At 37.3% G+C, this 23,399-nt stretch overlaps 3 protein-coding genes across 5 annotated transcripts in view; 2 read left to right on the plus strand and 1 right to left on the minus strand.

Moving 5' to 3' along the window:
* Lrrk (Leucine-rich repeat kinase) overlaps positions 1-23,399 on the plus strand; it is a 283,300-nt gene that overhangs the window by 50,844 nt on the left and 209,057 nt on the right. The window lies entirely within an intron of this gene.
* On the plus strand, positions 10,757-16,015 carry LOC138698360 (uncharacterized). Its single transcript, XM_069824216.1, has 3 exons — positions 10,757-11,779; positions 11,887-12,002; positions 13,883-16,015. The coding sequence occupies exons 1-3, from the start codon at positions 11,650-11,652 to the stop codon at positions 14,042-14,044; spliced, it is 408 nt and encodes a 135-aa protein (XP_069680317.1). The 5' UTR covers positions 10,757-11,649; the 3' UTR covers positions 14,045-16,015.
* Positions 11,908-23,345, minus strand: LOC138698359 (uncharacterized). Of its 2 annotated transcripts, XR_011331846.1 has the most exons (4): positions 23,134-23,345; positions 16,011-16,355; positions 13,082-13,794; positions 11,911-12,172 (listed from the first exon to the last, which is right to left on the minus strand). XR_011331846.1 is itself a non-coding variant. In XM_069824214.1 (3 exons), exons 1-3 carry the CDS (start codon positions 23,275-23,277, stop codon positions 13,375-13,377), a joined length of 909 nt encoding a protein of 302 aa, XP_069680315.1. In that variant the 5' UTR covers positions 23,278-23,345; the 3' UTR covers positions 11,908-13,374. The 2 variants fall into 2 exon arrangements, 1 of the variants encoding a protein (XP_069680315.1); XM_069824214.1 differs by having other exon boundaries at positions 11,908-13,794.

Consider the following 23,399-nt stretch of genomic DNA (forward strand, 5'->3'; position numbering starts at 1 on the left):
CAGCCGATAAGGGGTGGTCCTCCAGCTTGGGAGTTGGGCGAAGGGCTAACAACCCATCACCGTAAAAAACAACTTGTTACAAATCCATACAATAAGCCTCGGAATGGGACTGATTCTCTGGCACGACTACAGCAAAGTTCTGTAGTGTTGTGAAACTTGGACTCTCACTTTGAGAGAGGAACGGAGATTAAGAATGTTTGAGAATAAGTTTCTTAGGAAAATATTTAGGGCTAAGAGGGATGAAGTTACAGGAGAATGGAGAAAGTTACACAACGTAGAACTGCACGCATTGTATTCTTCACCTGGCATAATTATTAGGAACATTAAGTCCAGACGTTTGAGATGGGTAGGGCATGTAGCACGTATGGGCGAATCTAGAAATGCATATAGAATGTTAGTTGGGAGACCGAAGGGAAAAAGAGCTTAGGGGAGGCCGAGACGTAGATGAGAGGATAATATTAAAATGAATTTGAGGGAGGTGAGATATGATGATGGAAAGTGGATTAATCTTGCACAGGATAGGAAACGATGGCGGGCTTATGTGAGGGCGGCAATGAACCTCCGGGTTCCTTAAAAGCTATTTGTAAGTATTATTATTATTATTGCTATTATTATTATTATTATTATTATTATTATTATTATTATTTTGAAGCACACATAATGTCATTACGTATGAAAGGGAACGTCAGTTAAATGACCGCCGCAGCTTTGTTGGGTTGCTCGTATAAGTATCTTCCAATTTTCAATGACAAACATAAATCAGGCTCAAAGAAATTAAGCTGTGTTGGAAAGAGTGGGTGAAGAAAGAATTATGCTGAAACTGATCAGGAACAGAAAAAGGAATTGGGTCGGTCCTGGCTGAGAAGGAACTGCCTACTGAAGGATGCACTGGAAGGAATGGTGAACGGGAGAAGAGGTCGGAGTAGAAGAAGATATCAGATGATAGACGACATTAAGATAAATGAATCATATGAGGAAACATAGAGGAAGGCAGAAAATAGGAAAGACTGGAGAAAGCTGAGTTTGCAGTGAAAGACCTGCTCTTGGGCAGAACACTAAATGAATGAATCTTGTAATTTGAAATTTATTTTAATTAATATGTTATCTATTTTATGAGATACGCTAAATTAATAAACGGATTTCAAACTAATTTTTAAATTTTGGTTCCGCATTTTAGTTGCATGCATGATGTTCCCGGTTGATATATACAGCACCCTTATTCCGACCTCCTGCTTCCTTGCTCAGACAGTACGCATCAAATGTAAACATTGCAGGGAGGATGTGCGACATGAAACTTTCATTTCCCCTATTTGTTTGAAAGTTGCTTCTTCATGGCATTTCCTACGGATGATCGACGTAATTTGTTACCTAAGTGACAACGGAGGTTATTGGTCTAGTTTCTAGTAGACCTGTGTCACGCAACCTGCTTTCCGCAGACCCTAGAATGCACGTGAGGTCCTGTAGAGGTGATGTGTAGTTTACATGAAACTCAAACTTAAATTGTTATATGACGAAAAGTAAGTACGATTATATTTTGTCTTTTTCACTAGTAATGCTACCTCTGTTATGATGAATGATTCATCACCTTCTCAATCGCCAATATCATAAACAATGATCAAAATCTAAAATCAGTTACATTAACACAAGCCATCTACAACACACAATAGAAACAGGAACTCAGCAATAGTAACAACAGCCTATTGGTGTCATAGATCTTAAACACGCGATATGACCACATGTTAACTTAATTTGTTATTTTTTGTTTCACTGTTGGGATTCGAAAATCATGATCGACGTATCTGTTGTTGATGTATCAAGGTATGTTTCCGTTTCCGATTGTTCGCATTATATTTAATGGATGCGCTACGGTATCTTGTTAAATTTGCTTGCAGTGCCCCAAAGTTGAGTTTCGTAAGTCCATACGGGCTTTAGAATAGAGGGTTAATTTACTTGTTGCTGATAATTGTGATTTAATAATAATGATAATAATAATAATAATAATTTATTTATTTAATCTGGCAGAGCTAAGGCCAGTAGGCCTTCTCTTCCTCCCAGCCAGACTCTAATTCTAATTAAATACATTTGCTTACATAGTTATTACATTAATATCTAGATCATAAAACAACATGAAAGTAAATAATGAAAATTGGATAACTAATGTTAGTGTGACAATAATAAACATTGGTAAGAAATAGTTATAATAATAATAATAATAATAATAATAATAATAATGAGATAATTTAGATATTTATCTGTGATATATATATATATATATATATATATATATATATAACAATTAAACATTGAGAAACTTGAAACAGCTATTATTGTTAACAAGAATTGTTAGAAAAATATCTCGTTAGCCTATTCTTAAATTGGTTAGATGTCTGACAGTCCCTGACATTACTCGGTAGGGAATTCCAAAGTCGAGGAACAGCCACAGTGAAAGAAGATGAATATGAGGATGTTCGGTGGGAGGGAATGGATAATATTGAGGAGTGTTGTGATCGTGTGTCTAGGTTATAATGGGTGGATAAATTTTGAAAACGAGACGCAAGATAGACAGGGGTGGAGAAATGCAATATGTGAAAGAGAAGGGAAAGACAGTGGATTTTCCTACGATCTTCTAGAGGGAGCCAGGACAACATTTCGAGGGATGGTGTTACGTGATCAGCCTGGCGAATATTGCAGACGAAACGGACGCACATATTATGAACACGTTGTAGTCTCTGCGCCGAAGTAACGCTTAGGTCAGTAAACAGAATATCACAGTAATCGAAGTGGGGCATCACGAGTGTTTGCACTAACATTTTTTTCATGGAAAAGGGTAGAAAATTCTTCAATCGTCTAAACGAGTGGATTAATGAGAATACTTTTTTGCAGGTTTCTGCAACTTGAATGTTCCAATTTAAGCTTTTATCCATATAAATACCTAGATTCTTTACTGATTCACTGAACGGAATTTCGGTGCCGTGTATTTTAATCGGGGACAAATTTGGTATGGTAATAGTGCTTTACGTCCAATTTACCAGTGTAATTAGCTGAATTTAAGATAGTTTTTATTTAGTCCAAATATGTTTCTTCCAAGTTAGCCGGATATTTAGATGCATTCCTAAATATTTCATATCTCCAGTTTCGGATATAATTTTATTTGATTGTTAAGTTGTACAAGTGGACAGGAACGTCTTCGTATATTAAATACCGTAGCTAATAAGCCGGATATTGTAAGCCATACATTTAGATATGAAATCATGTTAACTGATAGATCGTAATTTGGTATCTTCAAGAGATTAAATAACAAATAAAATATGAGAGCTAGCAGTTGAGGTTTGAAGACTGTGGTTGTGTTTATTATAATTGAGTCTCACGGCTATGTAGTACGAAGGTTGGCTCAAAACCACCAAGACAGGCAAGAATGTGGGAAGTACAAGATATTGTATTACTTAACCGCTCATATCCTTCAGATAGTGCTGCAGAAAAGAGTCGCATTCTCTGGACATGCTCTCGATTTTAGAGTAGTCATGTCAGCATTAGCCCGCAATGTGTACTTCGCTCGCAGTGTAGACAATCGTGCTCTCGAGCGTCTGTACTCTTCCCCTCTTTCGCTGCAAGAGGGGTGGCAGGGGTGAATAAATACATTGGTAATACGAAATATGGTTGGTTGCTAATGCTCGGCATATTGGAGTTCTTCCATTTGTCTTCTTGCTTTCCAATATCGTAATGACAGATCTGTAGCTGTTAAATTTTTGCAGTTCTTTAGGAAATATACGATTGCATACTTTACGGTGCTTATTGAAAACAACACGTGTTAGTGACATCCTATAGAGTTTTATATTTTTTTGCCCGGGTTCGATTCCCGGCGAAGTCAGAAATTTTAATATAAAAAATTTCTACATCGGGTCTAGGAGAAATGGCGGTGCACAACTTCTAATCACTAGATTGTGCACCAATATGCCTGGGTTAAATCCCAAATCTCTCCGCAGTGAGAAGGCATATGTCACTGTTGATAGTGATTCGTCCGTCGGATGGGGACGTTAAGCCTGGCGGCCTCCTTGGTGCTATTCGACAGAAGTAGGCCACATGCCGGCACCGGGTTTCTGCTTCTCCCTTCCTCCTCCTCCTCCTCCTCCTTCTCATCATCATCATCATCATCATCATCACTCATTCCAGACACTACACTTACACCTACACTCACCCTAGTACACGACATAACTCTTCACAGATACACATCATGTACAGTGTAACCCGCCGAAGTAGTGTACAACTAGAAAATGGATCTGTTCTGCCATCTATCCGCAGCATGCGGAACCCAAAGTGAGTGGACATTGGATACACATATTTTTGTATTATCTCTGTTTAATTATTTTTTAAATGTGTAATTTATTTTGTTGAGTTGATGGGAAGAATTAATTAACCCTTTTTTATATTTATAATTTTGTTTAAGGGAAGCCGATCCATTTTTGTTCATAATACGATTAAATTACGTAATGGATATCAGTGTAATTATTAAGATTATTAATTGGCACTCAAAACGCATTATTAGTTATAGAATCAGCAGTCATAAATTGTTTATTTAACGACGCTCGCAACTGCCGAGGTTATATCAATTCAGTCTTATCATGAAGATTAGTTGTTCAAGCTTTCAAGCCGAAATCATAATATATGTGGTAAAAAACACATTATCTGTAAGAAATTTAATGCCCTGCGACATTATGATGTATATAATTCCCATGAATACAAGAACGTCGCGGAAGATCATAGGATGAAAATGATTGACAATTATAAAAAAAACATTTGAAACTATAAGTAGTCAAAAATGTTACTAACCAGACGTTGTAACGCTGTGTTGTTAACAATTTTAAAAGTTTTACTGTGGTTATTTATTTGTTTAAATTCCATCTCTCTCGTAAGTTTGCATAAAGAGTCATGTAAATACTTAGGAGTATTTATAGGTGCGAACAATTTTTTTTTTACAAATGAATCTCAACAAAACTAGGGAAGACCTCGTTTGACAGATTCTCGCATATAATCCATTATGAGGATAGTTTCTAGCAAGACTGACATTGGAAGAATTATTTCTAGAAAACGTCACAAAAATTTAGAAGATTGAAATTTTCACGAATAAGGACAACCCCAGATGTTTGTATATGTGTGTAAAAACAAAAGAGATTTGAATTATTTTAGTTTTATTTTGAAAAATTTGTCGATATATAAAATTTTTGAGAAGGTATCAGGATATAGCCTACTGCGCGTTTATTCTTGAATTGTTAGTATCATTCACAATATACTGTAGTAATATTTCAAATTGTTTGTGTTATATTGTGAAATAATTTTTATTAAACATTTTTGTCAGGCACGCCTCCAAATAAATATTATTTAACACGATTTTCGAAACAGATTTTCTAAATAAATGATCCTAGTAGAGCTATATATAGCCTAGTATTAACTTTATATTGCTGTATTAACTTATCCCCGTACAACGCACGTCCCTCACTGAGGGGTTTTTCTTACGCTCACTCAAACCATAGCGCTCGTAAAGTGCATTCTGATATACAGACCGATTATTTAGTCCTGACAGCTCAGCGACGCGAAAGATGGGAAGTAATAGGAGTAGTGGGGAGAGTTCCAGAGTAGAGATAAGGGCGAGCGATCGGTAAAGAAATGCAGTACAGCTTAACTGTATTGGAAACACAACGCTATACCGCATGCGTGACATCCGATCGCTCTGACTGCAGGTGACAGACTAACCTGAACATCCCTTGGCGTAACTTAATGGACTCGCCTGACCCAGACGCACATTGCCGGCGACTGTCAGGACTAAATAATCGTAGTGTACTGTACAACAATTCATAACCTTGCCCATGTCCTTGACATGCTGAGGCAGCTGAATGTAACCTGGAGTTGATATTTTATACTGTGTGTATAAATTATATTTGTCAAGAATAAGAGAAGATGACTGTTGTGTAACGGGAGTGGAACTCCGGTCGTTTGCAGTCGCTCCACCATTTTGTATACCAATTTGTGCCAATTTGGGCAGCCTCATTACGATTGTAAACACGGGCGCGTTGACATGGTAACGGTTGTTTTCAATTACACAGTCGGCTGTCAGTTCCACTAGCCGAAACAATATAATTGGTGGCCGTGGAGAAGTCTGCCACTGCTTGTTGGATCGCTCGCTCGGCAAGGTTAGGCCCGTAGTACACCGTTTTTACATAATTGTCGTAATGTCACTGGCTTCATCTTCAACCTTTTACATCTTTTGATCTTCTTTCAATTTTGGGACCTCTTTACTGTTTTCGTGTGTACATTTACGTATATACAGGGTGGTTAAGGAGAAATAGTAGATATTTTAGGGAATGGTACGGTGGTAGTATGGACTTTCCTGTGTAGAAAAGTTTATATGAACGTGTCCAATTTTCAATGGGTATGGAGATAGAACTGCTTGAATGTCACTCATATCAAGAGTTACAAATGGGGGGGGGGGAAGAATACAAATGACTTAATGATAAATTTGTTGCTTATTTACATGATATCAGTACATTTCAACAGTTTAATGCACTTTTCCGCTTTGTTGACAACAGTAGACCTAAGTGTTGCTCTCCTGAGGAGGTCGTCTTGTTCTTTTATGAAGACAGACTATTCATAATGTGAGTGACTAATTCGTCCCTTGTGTTTACTTTGTTTCTGTACATTTCGCCTTTCATCTACGCGGACAGGAGTAAAATCTGGGGACCTTGGTGGCCCAAGTAACTTAATAACTAAGTTTTCTTCAGACTTATTTATTAATTCCTAATTTTATATGTAACGTTTAGTTTCAAACTCCAGTCCCCATTAACAATATGTATAATTCCTTATTAAATGAGTTAACTAATGTATAGAGGGTTGTTTCCGATGTTTGATAACGAATTTGATTGATGTCATGTGCGTCAGCAATCACATCGATAGCTGAATTGCGGCGAGAGGCGACAGACCAGTAGTGAGTGATTTCATAATCAGAGTGCAAGGTGCATCACAGTAGCAATGCCCAAGAAAATCGAGCCTTTTTGGGAGGGATACATAACAACTCTTTCCGATGCCACGTACAGTTACGTGAAAATCATAGGGACTGCAAAAAAATGTGGTTTCGTTACTTCCAAGAAAGACATCTTGTGTGTACCCAATAAGATCGGCAAAACTCAGATGAGATTAATTTCAGAGTGGAAAGAACAAGCAAATCCACCCCTCGTCACAAGTCGCCGCACCCTACGAGATGATACAAATTAATTCCATTCGAGCTTTACCAGTCTTATTAAGTACACAGAAGATGCCTTTCTTGGAAATAACGAAACGTCGTTTATTGTAGACTTCTTTTATTTTCACTTAACTGTACCTGGCATTGTAAAGGGTCGTAATTTACCCCTCCCAAAAAGGCTCGATTTTCTTTGGAATTTCTGCTGTGAGTCGCCGTGCACTCTATGAGATCACTCACTACTGGTCTGTCACCTCGCGCCACAGTCAGCTGTTGTGTGACTCCTGACGCACATGATGTCATTCAAATTCGTTATCAGAGATCGGAAACAACTCTGTATATTGAAGCAAACTTTTATTTTAATATTGTTATTTAACTATTTTAAATTACATAGCGACATTAGGTTTAGAAAAAAAAAACCTTTGTATACTTGTACGAGTATATATCACCTCTCATTGAGGTTCTGGCTGATATGTACATATTTTATGAGGCAGTACATCTCACTTGATGATAGGCCTATTGTGTCAGAGGAAGAACAATTATTGTTTTTATACATCTGAAGTGTGACTACTGTAATATGTAGCTAGTCGGCGATGTGGAGGGGGAAAGGTACTGGCCAGCCTAAGCCATTATCTCCTGGCCTAGTTTCCTCATAAGTGATGCCTTATTACCGTAGGTAATGTCAATAATTTCAGGGGTTTATTCTTTGAGATATTTCATTTAAAAATTTGAATATAATTTTGCTCTTCATTGCTTTTCGATATAAAAATTGTTTTGTGTGAAACATTTAATAGCGTGTTCTGGGAAAGCCATTGATTTAATTCGGAATATGCTCAGTCAATTTAAGAGGGCAGTGTATTATGATAATAAATGATTGAAAAAATTTTAGTGTTGTCCTTTAAATGTGCAGAAACTTGATCCGAACAAATGTAACTTTTCATTCTTCCAAGGAATTTTACAATATTACAATCACTAAACTCACAGTTGCTCTGGTACGAAAAACACGAGTCTTAAACGCAGTTATGCTCTAACTACAACCCTAGATCATATATACCTAGATTGCTCGGCCTTATAGGGTTTGGCGGTAACAACTTTTGCCAGGTTTACTATGCTTCCATCTAGTTATTACATAAGGAGTCACGTCATAACTCCCATTTGAATTGCATTGGCGACTGTACCGCCATATCGTGTTCGTTTACGTCGGACGGGTGGCGATCCTAGCGGTTGTTCTCTTAAAAGTGCTACCGATTTTAACATAGGGATGAGCAATCTGTTATATAGATTCTAGGCTACAACTAACTTTCGATGCAATTGCGGTTTAGAGTTACTCTAATGGGAAACGTTCCTTGAAGTTCTTCTTGAAGGTACTCCGCATTTCCGTCTGTAAGACTATTGGCTACGGATCGAAGGGTTTCGGGTTCAATAAGGAAAAACCAGGTTTTTATGTCGTTATAACTTCCAAAATTTGTACATGGTTCTCACAACATCCTATGAAATAGAGTACAAAGTCTTCTCTGAGAGTACAAATTGCTAAACGTGATAGGGACATCGTCTGTTTACAGTACCAATATCCAGAAAACAAAGGATCTCTTGCTCCTGCACGCTGTGACCTGCACTAACCTTACTACATGATGTTTTTTTACTGTATACAGGGTGGAAGTGAAATAGTCCTGCAGATTGAAAGGGACGATAGGATACACTTAAATGAATAGGAAACCTGTATTACGTTTTGTGATTAAATGCACGGTTAATTAGAAAATTAAGTTGGAAGTTCCAGCAGTTTGGCAACCTCGCCGCTGACAGTCTCCTTTTGTATCGTGATACAGATGTAACAGGTAAACGAACTCAGCGTACGTGAAGTCGTGAACTGCCTCACTCCTCCTTTTCTAGCTACAACGTTGCGATGTAGTTGCATCGTTCAGTGGCTTGAAATTAGTGGTTTTAAATTAAATTTACACGAAAAACGCCCACGTTAATGAAATACGACAGAGAGATAGATAAATAATTCTTTATTGATTTTCTGTCTATATGGACAAAAACTATTATCTTATTCGCAGTAGTTACCGGATTTTAAACATTTGGACATTTTTTTCTGAGAAAACTACGAAATTTCCACCAATATGATATTACATTTTTTGCTACATACAACATGAACTATTTGCTCTAAAAATCTGCAGGATTATTTCACTTCCAGCCTGGATACAGGCTGATTCACGGAGATTATGCAATACTCTAGGATGTGATTTCTGATATCATTCTGATGAAAAAATTTCGTATATACATGTGTCCGATTTTGAATAGTTTCGGATAAAATCACGTTTCTTTCTTCCGTAACACGCATTCTTGTCAATCTATCTCTCTCTGGACGTCTGGAGCTGTATGTGTTACGGTTCAGCTGATAGCAGCGACACAAAATCTCGTGACATATGGGTCAGGGTTAGAGATAACTCAACACCGGTACAACGTATCTACCTAGCATTCGAACAGGGAATGAGGCGCGCGCAGTTCACACTCGGGCGGCTACGATTATTGCTGCACAAGGTGGGGTCTTTGAAAACAAGCTTTAATACAGATTTTTCAGATGAGAAATAACGTGAATGTTCTTTAATAAATTTATAATACACCTACTACCATTACTGTAAATAATTTAAATGCTTAAACCTTCATAATATCTACGTTTATGTTTAACATTCAAGAGGGCGTAACTCACTCGATTAAAAAAATATGACATATGTTTATATGAACTTTATTCATCAGAATGATGCCAGAAATCACATCCTAGAATATTGCACAGTCTTCGTGAATCACTCTGTATAATATATTTTAATTTCTTCTGTTACTCTTGTAATTTTCATTATTAATTTAATTCGTACGCCTAACAAGAATCTTACTTACGCTTTTATCTATTGTATAGTCTGAGAACATTTCTCTCTGAAGACAGTAGAAGAAAAGGAAGCTCTGTGAAATTAAAAGTTCGTTTTTTTTTTTCTGAAAACAGTTAAAGAAAAGAATGATGCAACAGGATATGTCGACATGGCTACAAACTTGAGTTTTTATCAATGTTACTTCCTGAATGTGTGACAATGTTGTCATAACTCTTGAGTCTAGATCTCACATTTATCTTTTGGAATGATCAGTTAAGATTACACGGTATTAAATCAAGTCATCCTTGCGGTTTCCTTGTGTACCAGCTACAGTTTCATTTTCTCTGGGAATAACTGTTCTTCATTTAATGAAAGAAGCGTATCTCAAATAACGTTTCGGGTGTTTGAAGTGTTGGTGTTTAATAATTTTATATTTTGCTTTCAAGGGTTTCAGTTTTAATTAAGTTACTTATCTGTTTCTTGTCGGAGGTGCTGGATTCGATTCCCAGTACATCCTTTGATATTTATAATGTACAGTGTTTTCCAAAGAGTTTCTTTCATCCTCAAAGCTTATTCCTGAGTTAATTTTGAATAAAATATTTTGAACACGCGCTGTAGGCTAGGCCTATTATAAGAACCTGAATCTTGAGAATAGAAGCAGTAGCTAATTGTGCTGCGTAAGGAACAAAAAAATACAGAACTCTCTAAAACAAAGGCATGGAGTAGTTTTATTTCATGCAGTGTTAAATGCGGACTTCCAATACAGAACATTGCAAGATTTCTTCTTGAAGCTGTATGTTGTATTTTTATTCGGACAAAATAATTGCTATAGTTATTTGATTTCCAAAAGTATAAAGATGACTGTGAAGAAAATGCAATGCGTTTCGCAATAATTTTCATGTTGCAAATGACATTGCCATTCATAGTTCATTTTCTTGAGCTATTTTTCAAAATACATAGGCTACGTAAATTAGTTTTGTATCTTGTTAGCAGAACAAGAAACGAGTATATGTAATTCGAATTAGTTTTCCATACCTATCAGTACGTAAGAGCTAAAGTCATTTCGTAACCAATTACGGGTCTGAGCCAGAATCAGTTTGCTCGGTAACTAAAAGGTACTCGTCCACGATGCTACATAGTTACATAGTGCGCTATTAAAAATAGCGCAACAGAAATATCACATCACGTTTACACACATGGCCAGAATAGCACGCTATTTGTAATTTTTTGTACAGCGCTAGAAGCAGGCAGGAAGGTCTTGCAGCACTTGTTTACATGTCGCTATGAAATTCGCGCTGGATTCTCTGGCGCAAGAGCGTTCTACTTGACCTTGTAGCACTAACGGTCAGAGTGTAGCCTGTAATGGCTGACGAAAACAGAATTGCTGCTGGTTGTTTGGCAATTATACTTTTATTGCGGAGGCTAAGAAAAATGAAGGGAAAAAGGAGAATATACTGAGTAAAGGGCCGGATTTCGAATCGTGAACAGTGTGGTGTTGATAACTTGCTTCTTGAATTGCGCGCTGAAGATGAAGTGTTCTATAAGAACTTCGTGAGAATGACATCAGATGATTTTGAATATTTGCTGGAGAAGGTGGCACCACTAATTCAGAAGGAAGATACATTAATGAGGAAATGTGTATCACCAAAGGAACGTCTTGCCATTACCTTAAGGTATTTAGCAACAGGTAAGCATGGATGTTAAATGAAAGTTTTATAATCTATGTGTGTATTTTAAAAACACAGGATGTTTACTTGGTATTCAGAGTTTCTGAAATGTTAAAATTATTTTCAGGTGATAGTTATCAGTCACTGATGTATGTATACCGTATACCAACCTGTACAGTTTCACGCATAATATCTGAGCTGTGTGACGCCATTTTCGCTGTATTAAAGAATGAATATTTAAAGGTATGTAGCATTATATATGTTTATTTAAACTATCAAATAATGTACAGTACAGTATAAATAATAATGAACCTAATATTGATAGTCATAGAAAGTAAATTCAATTCATTTTTATATCTGGATGTAATCTCTACTGTTTAAGTGAATTGCACATAAAGACAATAGTTTCCTTTCTTATACACCGTGTTCCGCTTATAAGTATAATAAAAGAAATAGTTATAATTTCATAACAATGCATGCAAATGGGTTAAGATTGGTACCATTGTAAAGAGGAAATTGGGAAGTTTTAATCCATTGTTGTTACTTATTTTTAGAAGACTCACGCATGCGCAGATCATTAAATAAGAGAATTCGTGTCGTATCTTTAGTCAGTCAGCATGTGGACGCCACAGCAGAAAGCCTTTTGTGTGCTGTCATTAGCAGAACATAGATCCATAATTCGTGTACAGCGCTTGTTTCGCCGTCAGTACAATCTTAGACCGAGGGAAGCTGTACCGACGTACGTCTCAATAATGAAATGGGATAGGCAGCTCATTGGTCCCTATTTCTTTGCTGAAAAGACAGTCACTGCAAACACGTACCTGGATATGTTGCAACTGTATGCTGTGCCACAACTCCCAGATGGAGCAATTTTCCAGCAAGATGGGGCTCCACCACACTTTGCCAACATGGTTCGCACATTCTTAGACGAACAATTCCCTGCAAGATGGATCGGAAGAGGATCACCGTACATCACATGGCCTGCCAGATCACCAGATCTAACACCACCTGATTTTTTCCTGTGGGGGTTTGTTAAGGACCAGGTCTACAGGACGCCAGTACGTGATTTGGCAGACTTACAAGAAAGAATTTATGCTGCTGTCAACAATGTTACACCACAGATGCTTCATAACACTTGGGTCGAGGTTGAATACCGGTTGGATATTTCCCGTGCCACCAATGGAAGCCATGTTGAGGTTTATGGAACATAAGGTAACAAAAATTCCCAGTTTTCATTCTTTGTAGCAGTTGGTTTCAACTATATACTTGTATTAATTCAGAAGTTATAGCTATTTCTTTTGTTATACTTATAAGCGGAACACTCTGTACTTCATAATTATGTTATTTTCAAATAGCAAGCACATTATTAATATTACTGGACAAATAAAAAGTAGCATTGTTAAATTTTAGAACAGAATTCGTATACTTGTGTGAAAAGATATTAGATAACATAAAGCGGCTTATCTCAAGGGTCCCAAACAACAAAAATAAATAAGTATGGTTGCAATTACAAAATAACTTGAACTATATGAATTGAAGAAATAAAAGAAAGTAAAATAAAAACAAACATACAGAAATTATTTAAATTATTGTCACTTCGCAACACAGTGAATTTCTACAAGGTGTCTGCAGACGTTGATGCACTGGACGAGGTACCCATAGTTTGTGATCCAAATATGCTGTTTGCATATTCTTCACTTACGTTCACAATAGCTTGCTGTATAGCGTTTTTCATTTTGTACCTAAAGTAATCGTTTTTCATCACCCGCAATTCATTTGCAACATACTCTCCAAAGATGTGAAATTCGTCTGTTTGTTTACCTGTACCACTCTCGAAGACTGACATACATCTGTTTATCGCTGCCCTTTCCTCCAGTTCGATGTTCTTCTTTCTCTTGCCTTTCCGAGATGTAGATCTCGGAGAGGTCGGGCTCGTGGTGGATGGCAAAGGATTGTGATTTGTAGATTCATCTTCTTGAATGTCATCACTTGGAGTTTCTGCTCTATGCATCTTCCCTTCTTCTGAGACTGTGCTCTGAAACCAATAGTTCTGGAGCATAAATTATGGCTTGTGATTGTAATATCATTACAACATATTTTCATGTTCTCGTTTGTACTTTTAGGTGCCAAAAACAGAAGAGGAGTGGCTTCAGGTAGCTGATGAATTTAACAAGAAGTGGAATTTCCCTAATCTACTGGGCGCCTTAAGGCTGGTTCACAATAAACCAGGAACGAGAACTAGAACGAGAATTGGAAACGGAGGACGTGAAAGTGAAGATTTTTGATTCACAATAAACCAAGAACGGAAATGGCTATGCATATCGATATGTATGACAAATAACGATATGTAAAGTCGATATTATGCAATCTGATGTTATAAGTGTATAATTGACCAATGACATTCTCTCATGAGAACAAACCAGTCAACATAAACACAGGTTAACCAACTTCAGAATTCATGCACAAAATATTTAAGAATTCAAATCACGTGGTACTCTAGTCACATATACACGTAGCGTTTATTGAAAGTGATTCTACTGAATTTCCGAGTTAGTTAGAAACCATGCATGGAGAAGAAATTGTCATGGCCTCCGTGCTACAAAATACACGACGATGAAATAGCTTTATCATGGCAACAGAATAAATCTAGTAGGCTGTGATCGGAAACGAGAACGACAAAGTTGAAATTTGGACAGTCCCACGTCACCGTTCCCGGGCTCTGGCAAGCTTCTCGTTAATTGTGAATGCTCACATTTAAGTGTATACATTTTAACAATTTTTCCGTTCTCGTTCTGGTTCTCGTTTCCAGTTTATTGTGAACCAGCCTTTAGATGGGAAACATATTAACATCAAGGCACCGATTAACAGTGGTAGTCTATACTTTAACTACAAGAATGTTCACACTATCGTTTTGATGGCACAAGCAGATGCAAACTATAGGCTACTGTACATAAATATTGGATCAAAAGGTCGAAATTCTGACCGAGGAATTTTTTATAGAAATTGTGCCCTATCAAGTGCTCCTGACAATAATATATCAAAATATTTCCTGTTAGACCTTCACCTGAAAGGGATATTCCTGTCCCATTTGTGATGCTGAAGACGATGCATTTGCATTGAAACATATTATGAAGCCATTTTCATTCAAGAATCAGTCTGTACAGGAAAGAATCTTCAATTATCACCTATCTAGGGCAAGAAGGATAATAGAGTATGTTTTTGGGATTATGTCAGCTCGATTTAGAGTTCTGAGAAGAAGTATGGAACTAGATCCATGTAAAGTAACGAACATTGTCTGTGCTGTATGTGTACTACATATTTTTTTAATATTACGATCTCTTCGACTGTACGCGTCCAGAGATATTTTCGATAAAGAGAACGAAAATGGTTCTTTTACTCCTGGAACTTGGCGAAATGAGCCAGGCCACTTTCAGCCTCTACAAAGAGATTTAAACAGAAATCCGCCCGCGTCTACGAAGAACATCAGAAAAAAAAAATTCATGGAATATTTTTGTAGGGAAAGTGAGGTTCCCTGGCAAAATCTGTATAGTGGGCGCCAGCGATTTTGGCAGATGAATTTTGTTAATGTGAGCTCGAGAGCGTGTTACTCACCGCTGCAAAATCGGTTGTTATCTTTGTCGCAGCTAGAATGGGTATAGCTCACGCAAGAAACGATTACTGAAAACCAATGGTGGCGTTGCTGCCTGTTTTGACGTGTGTATGTAGGCACGCCGAGGTAGGAGAGGTGCGAGCCGATGGAAGTACTGTCTCTTCCAAGAAGATGAACAAATGAGGACATCGCTGTGGAAATAAAGAACGTAGCAAGAGAAAAATTCGAAGCTAATTTAACGCGCAACATATGTTTACGAATGAAATAATAATACCGTGCCATACAAGACACGTATTCACATGCAGTGGAACAAACTAAAGTCTTAATGTAACTATCATAACGCAAGACTGATTCTATCGATGTTATTTCTCTTTCGACTGTACTCTTGAATATCATTCACGTTATCTCGTGACCTTTCCTGTCGCCCTCTCTTCCTTATCGTATTGTGTGATTCGCATTCCTTCCGTCGGTATTCCCCGTTTGCAAGACCTATAGGACATAAGAGTAAACATGCACGCCCGAGTATTCTATTGGACTCTGGACAGTCACCTCAAAAAACTAAACAAATATTACAGTAGTCTATTATGTGTATTTGGTATACCCAAGAAACTAGTTCGGTTATGTACATATGAAATACTTACTATGGAGTATTGTGTCACGTCCTTGCTCACGTGACGAAACATGAAACCAAGTGCATCGTAATATTCCCATTTGATTTTGTATGTATCAACAGCTCCACTTTCTGATTTGTGACACATCACCTTATTTCTCTCGGACGTGAACTGTGACCGTAGACTGTGTATTTTTTGTTTTATGGCCTCTGGTGATGTTTGCAGTTCAAGGCCAATCTCTGTTACTGCATTGTGTCTCTTTTGTTTATTTTTATAATCAGGTGATGCAACATCCCACAGACATGATTTCATTTTTATTAACCCAATTAACCGCCTTACTCGTTCACGTGTCCATTGTACCTTCTCCATTTTGACCTTAAACAAACGAAGTGAAAATGTAAGACACAATGTTCAATAAAATAAGAAATATTCTTGATTATACTGTATGCTAATTCACAATATCAGAACCATTACTTACAAATGGCCTTTAAGGAACCTGAAGGTTCATTGCCGCCCTCACATAAGCCCGCCATCGGTCCCTATCCTGTGCAAGATTAATCCACTCTCTATCATTATAGGCCTATCCCACCTCCCTCAAATCCATTTAATATTATCCTCCCGTCTACGTCTCGGCCTCCCCAAAGGTCTGTTTCCCTCCGGTCTCCCAATTAACACTATATGGATTTCTGGATTCGCCCATACATGCCACATGCCCAGCCCATCTCAAACGTCTGGATTTAGTGTTCCTAATTATGTCAGGTGAAGAATACAATGCGTGCAGTTCTGAGTTGTGTAACTTTCTCCATTCTCCTGTAACTTCATCCCTCTTAACCCCAAATATTTTCCTAAGAACCTTATTCTCAAACACCCTTAATCTCTGTTCCTCTCTCAAAGTGAGAGTCCAAGTTTCACAACCATACAGAACAACCGGTAATATAACTGTTATCAGAACCATTCCTACATATACAGAGCGATCCAAAAGTCGCGCACATCTTAATAATACGTTCACACATATTTATAAAGATGAATTTATTACGTTTATTTACATCAATTTTCACATGATTACATTTTTCACAACATATGCTGAAAATAGAGCTCCGTTCAGTAATGCATGTACGAACTCTTTTTACTATGTTTGCGGCCAGTTTTTTGAGCACGCGTACACTGATATTGTTAATCTCCGTTGTTATGTTCCTCTTTAGTTTCTCCAGAGTGTGCGTCCTGTTTTTGTACAACCTTCCTTTAAGATAACCCCACAGGAAGAAATCTGGGGACGTCATTTCGGGAAAACGTGGGGGTCATAATCCTTGAGAAATGATACTCTCACCAAAACAGTCGCGCAAAAACTGCATGGTTTCATTAGATATGTGACATGTGGCACTGTCCTACTGGAAGCAACAATCACGTTCATTATTGTCAAGAAGCGCAATAAACTGATGTCTATGTACACAACACTGTTCACTGTAGTTTCAAAGAAAATGGGACCCATTATACGACGACGTGAAACGGTACACCACACTTTAATTTTTTGAGAGTGTAAGGGGGTTTCATGGAACACGTAGATTTTCGGTGGACCAAATTCGAGAGTTTTGACTGTTCACGTAGCCACTAAGATGAAACCACGCCTCATCTGTGAAGATCATACGGTCAAGCTCTGCAATTCCATGGTTGTCAACCATGCAATGACCGCAACCATGTACACTACGCGCTTTTGTTTATCCGGCTCCTTCAGTTCCTGAACATTGCGCGCATGATAAGCACGAAAATGTAACCGCTTCATCGCTCTCTGAGCACTTCCATATGAAATCTGAGAGTCTGCGCCAGAGAGCTGCATCCGAGCGAGCGCGGGATATCGCTATCAGTCCAGGAAGGCACTGGCAGACTGAATAACGAGTATCCACGAATATTTCCGATAAAGCACGAAGTAAAGTAACTACCGAGCGATCGGTCTGAAGACGAGCGCTCGGTACCCACTGAATGCTCTTCCGATAGCAGTAAGCAGTACTCAGGCAGTAGGTGAATGTAGGCTTGTCTAGTCAGCACGCTTTATCAAAATGGATGTTGAAGATGATTCAGTACTGTCAAGCAGAGGCTCGGATACCGTTTCTGCTGATGGTAAGAGAATACAAGATGCAATGTTAAAATTAGATGCGGAAAATAAAATTAAATCGGGAGAGTTTGTAGTAGTAGAAAAAAATGAGAAAGCAGTTACTAGCTCTGCTTGGACTAAGTTCGGAGAAGTGAGAGATAAGAATACTTTAAATTACACGGGATTTGTTCAGTGCTTCTCATGTAAAACAATTAAAATTTTCAAAAAGACAGCTGGGCCCTCAGTTCTTGCAAGACATGTATGTTCGCAATCTGCTGAGAGTAAAATTCAGGTTACGCAGGAGATGAAACAAATTTTCCGAGATGCATGCGTCGATGTAAGTGCTGCGGATATAAGACCATTTAATATGTTCAGTGGGCCACAGTTCACAAACTTAATTCAGAAAGCTGTTGATTTTGGAGTAAAGTATGGTAATTTTGAAGCCGCTGATCTTCTAAGTGACCCTACGACAATATCACGCGCGTGTAAGGCCCGGGCTGTTGTGGCTAAGGAAGAAATTATTCCAGAAATATTAGAAATGGCAGAAAAAGATGTTTTGGCTGCTACTACTGATTTGTGGACAGACAATTATCGCAAAAACCACTTTTTGACTCTAACCGTTCATTATATAAATGAGAACTGGGAGCTCATTAGTCGAGTATTGTTCACAACTAAATTCCCTGAAGAATCTGAAACTGCGCAGAATATCAACACAGTCCTCTTTGATAAGCTTCAATCTCTGGGAATTTCTCCTACAGCTGCTAAAAACATTGTATTTGTAACCGACAACGGAGCAAATATTAAACGTGCTCTTGAGATGAGCTCCATTCGAAGGTTGTACTGTGCTGCACATTGTCTCAACGTAATCTTGAAACATACATTTACCTTAAAGCTTGTAGATTTGAACTTATACAGCGAGGAAGGTAATGATATTCTTCAGACGGTTTCTTTAGTTGTGGCATCTATCAAGATTTTAGACAAAACACTTGGAAAGAAACTCAAGGACTCTCCATCTCAAATGACAGGAAGATTTACATCAGCAATCCCTATGCTGGAAGCGGTGGACGTAAATTTTGATCAGGTAAGCTAACGTTGATACAAAGAATCAGGAAAAATTAATAATATATTCATGTATTGAAAAATATGTCTGTAGTTGTGAAAATGTGTGTGCGCATTTTATAATTCTCATTTAATTTTTGTTTCAGATTTGTACAGTACTAGATGAATTCGGCTACCATGCACTAAAGAACAAACTTGACCTTAAAAAACTAAGAGAAATAGTTGCTTTTATGAAACCAATAGAAGCAATAGCAAAACCTTATGGAAACACTTTAGATAATGTAAACTTACTGTGGCTTCAAAATCATATTCAGGATAGTAACGAAGATTCATATTTGGTCAAGTCGCTAAAAGCAAAGGCGCAAAAAGAGCTGGCAGCAATGGTATCCTTGAAGCTGATTCTTAAATGTAAAGAAATTGTTACATTGTTTAAACGCTATGGTATAATGGAAACATTAGACACTTCTCTAAAACATGCTATTGAAACTCGCTGGAATTCAAAACTCATCATGCTACAGTCATTCCAACGAAATATTGACAAGGTAAGACAACACGCTATTAAGAAAAAGAAAAAAATCAGCAGTATACATATTATTATTGTTATTGTTGTTATTATGGCTAAGAGTAAAAGTTGATTATCTATTTACAGGTTAATTCTGCTTTGAAGGAACACAACAGAGAAGATCTTGTACTGTCAAGTGCCGAACAAAGTGAAATTTCATTACTCATTGATTTTCTGTCTGTTTTTAAAGAGGAAACAGAGAAGCTAGAAGCAGAAAATAGTCCCACTTTGCAGTACTACCTTCTTAGTTATTACAGGCTAAGAAAACATTGTTTGCCAAATGACCTTGATCATGATGGAATGCGTAATCTGCGACAGCGTGCATACAATTTGTTGGAGCAAAAATTTGTACCTGATAAACTGCATAAAATTGCAACATTTCTGTGGCCGCAGTTCAGAAACCTCAAAATGCTATCTGCTAATGAAAAGGAAGAGGTATGTTATTTTTTATACTGTGTAATTTATATGCATCATGGTTTTCAAGGACTCATTTTTGTTATTTACTCCATTAGGTGCTTAATGAAGTAAGAACCATGTGTGAAAAAGTCCACTCACAGAATCCACTTCTGTCAACTCCACCAAAGAGGATGAAAGATGACTATGACGACTGGCGTGAAGATGATTATGGAAAGGATGAAATTCAAAGCTACATCCATGGGGTACCTGGAGACAGTTCTGATTTATTTGGCTGGTGGCGTCAGCAGGAACGACGATTTCCTAAATTAAGAAGAGTAGCCCAAATGATTTTGGGTATTCCCGCCACAAGTGCTCCAAGTGAGAGAGTATTCAGCACAGCAGGGTGTGTCATTTCAGCAAGACGTTCGAATATATCTCCAGAAAATGTTGACAACATATTGTTTTTGCACAGTTACTTGAATGAAAAAAACAAAAAATCTCAAACGTAGGAAATGTAAAACAATCGAATAGGCAATTGCAAGAACAAAATTTTCATAAGTAAAACAAAAGGAGTTTAAAAAAAACTGAAATATACAATATATTAGAATACTAATTGTTACAATAATTTTGCCTATTATTTGTTATATTTTGTTATTTAAGGTGATTATTATGTAATGTGTTTAAATAATTTGTACTTTAGACAACATAGACTATACTGTAGCTTCGATTTTTTCCTCAAAATCAACTACTTCGACTCATTCATTCAATTATCTTGTCATTAACAGTCTTAACTTAGTTTAAAGATATTCTTCTCTTTTCGCTTCTGAAACAATTAATATAGTTACAAAAATACTTTCTAGCAATTAGTTTTAAATGACAAATGTATTTTTTTTATTATCATGTATAAAAAGTAACTTCTTGGTTTTATATGCATTTTATAGTAATATAACCTAAAATTGTTTTACTTTTTCCAATAATTATCATGTTCGATTTGTATCTATTTGTTTTTAAGTATTTTTCAGGTTAAATATTAGATTGAGTAGAAGTGAAAATTGTAGTATTTATACTATCATTTCAGACTGTTTCAATTTAAACAGAGAAAAATGTGCAATTAAAATTTCATTATAAATACGTAGTTGTTGGGAATAATGGAATGATTTCTATAATGATTATTCTATTGTAGGATTAAATTATTCTAATGTATGAATGAATTGTTCAATAATTCCAATATGTTGATTACTCATACTTATAGACCATCGCCTGAGCGTAGCGCTCTTTTTCTTGTAGCCATACATGTAGCTCGAGTGTTTCATCAGATGTTTCATTTAATGAAGGTCAGGGTCAGATACTGGTGCTGTTGAGTCTGTACGCAACACCCACACACACCTTTCGTAGCTTATCATTCTATTGTGGCGTTATAAGATTCTGAACCCGAAGCTCTTATCAAAAGTATCATATGAAATGGAACCAGTACATGTACAGTGCTTGAAACGAGCGCTCCCTTTGACTGGGGAGCGATCTCCCGGGCGATCCCGAGCGAGCGGCTGCCAAACCCGAGCTCGAGCGATTACATGCGAAGAGGAATCGGAAAAACCGATCTCAGATATCGTGAAGTATCGCTCTCTTGCAGGACTCTGGTCTGCGCAAGCTTTCTGAACGCTCCTTTACATTTCTCACCTCAGCCAGTTTAGCAGGAGTTAAAATGGCCGGTCTCCCGGTTCTCTTCTTGTCTGCAACTGATTCACATTCACTGAAACGGGCGATTAATCTCGTTATGGTCGAATTGTTAGGCACTGTCACATCCGGATAATTCATACGAAATTCGTCTACAGCACGTGCATAAGAACGACTGGAAAAATAATGTTCAACAATGAAAACTCGTTGCTCTTGGGAAAACGACATGTTTCCCGAGCAATAAACAAAGAATTACTGCAAGCATCAGTATATGCATACACATCACAATGACATCTAGGTTTGTTGCTGTTAATAGCTATGATGCTATCTAGCGTTAGCCGATAGCACTTTCTAACCGCACTACTCAATGTAGCCTATACCAGGCATGTCAAATGATGCCCACAGGATGATAGGAAGTTGCTCACAAATATCACCTTAAAAGTATAATGCGATAAGCCTTTTTATATGTAATATTAGTTACACTTAAAACAGATACAGTACCTAGATAACTTTGCTTTGTACTGTAATATTGTTTTGATTAGTTTATTGATTACTTTTGTAAGGCTAAAGATACCATCAATATAAATTCCAACTTATGTCATACTCAATATCTTTCTTTGGAATAACACTTTCTTTATGAATGATGTGTTTCATCCACTTAATACAGTATAATATTATACTACTATGGAATTTAAGTGAATATTCCGTCTTAACTCTCTATTATGTTATTAAGATTTAAAACACAAGTGCAATATTAAGAAATCAGTGTTAGTACTTTTGTTTTACAGACAATACAGATAATATTAAACAGAAAGAAGCCATATAAAAATAACGACATAAAATGTCACGTTCCGTTTGAAGTTTGTGCACCACTGTTTTCTTAATCCAACAGGTTGCTTATTCATATACACAACCCTTCCTCTTTCCATACTTAGCGCTTGCTGCCCGCGCACGACGTCAAGGTCAGAAAAATGCGCTTGCTTTGACATCACTGGCCTATACTATAATTTTAATGTGCGCGACTTTTGGATGTTGAGCCACCTGTAGTTACCTGTCTCCTACGCCCGCAATTGTGTACATCATAGATAATATTGTCCCTCCCATTGAAGGTTAAACACGCAGTAGCGCTGAGAGAGAGGTTAAACGCCCGGACCTGGGAGTGTGTTGATGTAAATCATAGATATATACAACATGGACTATATCTGAACAGATATTTGTTTCCGGGCACATGTTTATAGGAACTTTATTCTAGTTTCGACCTATAAAAATATGCGACACTGTTTTTAAGCACTCTGTATATATGTATATATAAATCATATACTATAATAAATGAAGATTTAGGTCTTGCAATTATCATGTATATCAGTACTTACAGTATTTTCTATTCTGCTCAATGGAATAGCTGCACCAGCTGCAATAATATCTGACCTGATCATGCCAGAAGGAGGTAGCGCCAGACTTTCCTTATCGCTGTGTACACGGCGCGGCGCAAGGATTGTATTGCAAGCCAGAGTCATCTGTGCGTTGTTTTTCTCATAGCCTCTGCTATCTAGCGGCTCTCTGTGCAGTTTACACGGTTCAATAGTGACCTTGCGCTTGGAAATTTATTGCAATGGACAGAAAACATGCTCCGTGGTGG

Source organism: Periplaneta americana, chromosome 4 (genome assembly GCF_040183065.1).
Source record: "Periplaneta americana isolate PAMFEO1 chromosome 4, P.americana_PAMFEO1_priV1, whole genome shotgun sequence".
NCBI classification, from domain to species: domain Eukaryota; kingdom Metazoa; phylum Arthropoda; class Insecta; order Blattodea; family Blattidae; genus Periplaneta; species Periplaneta americana.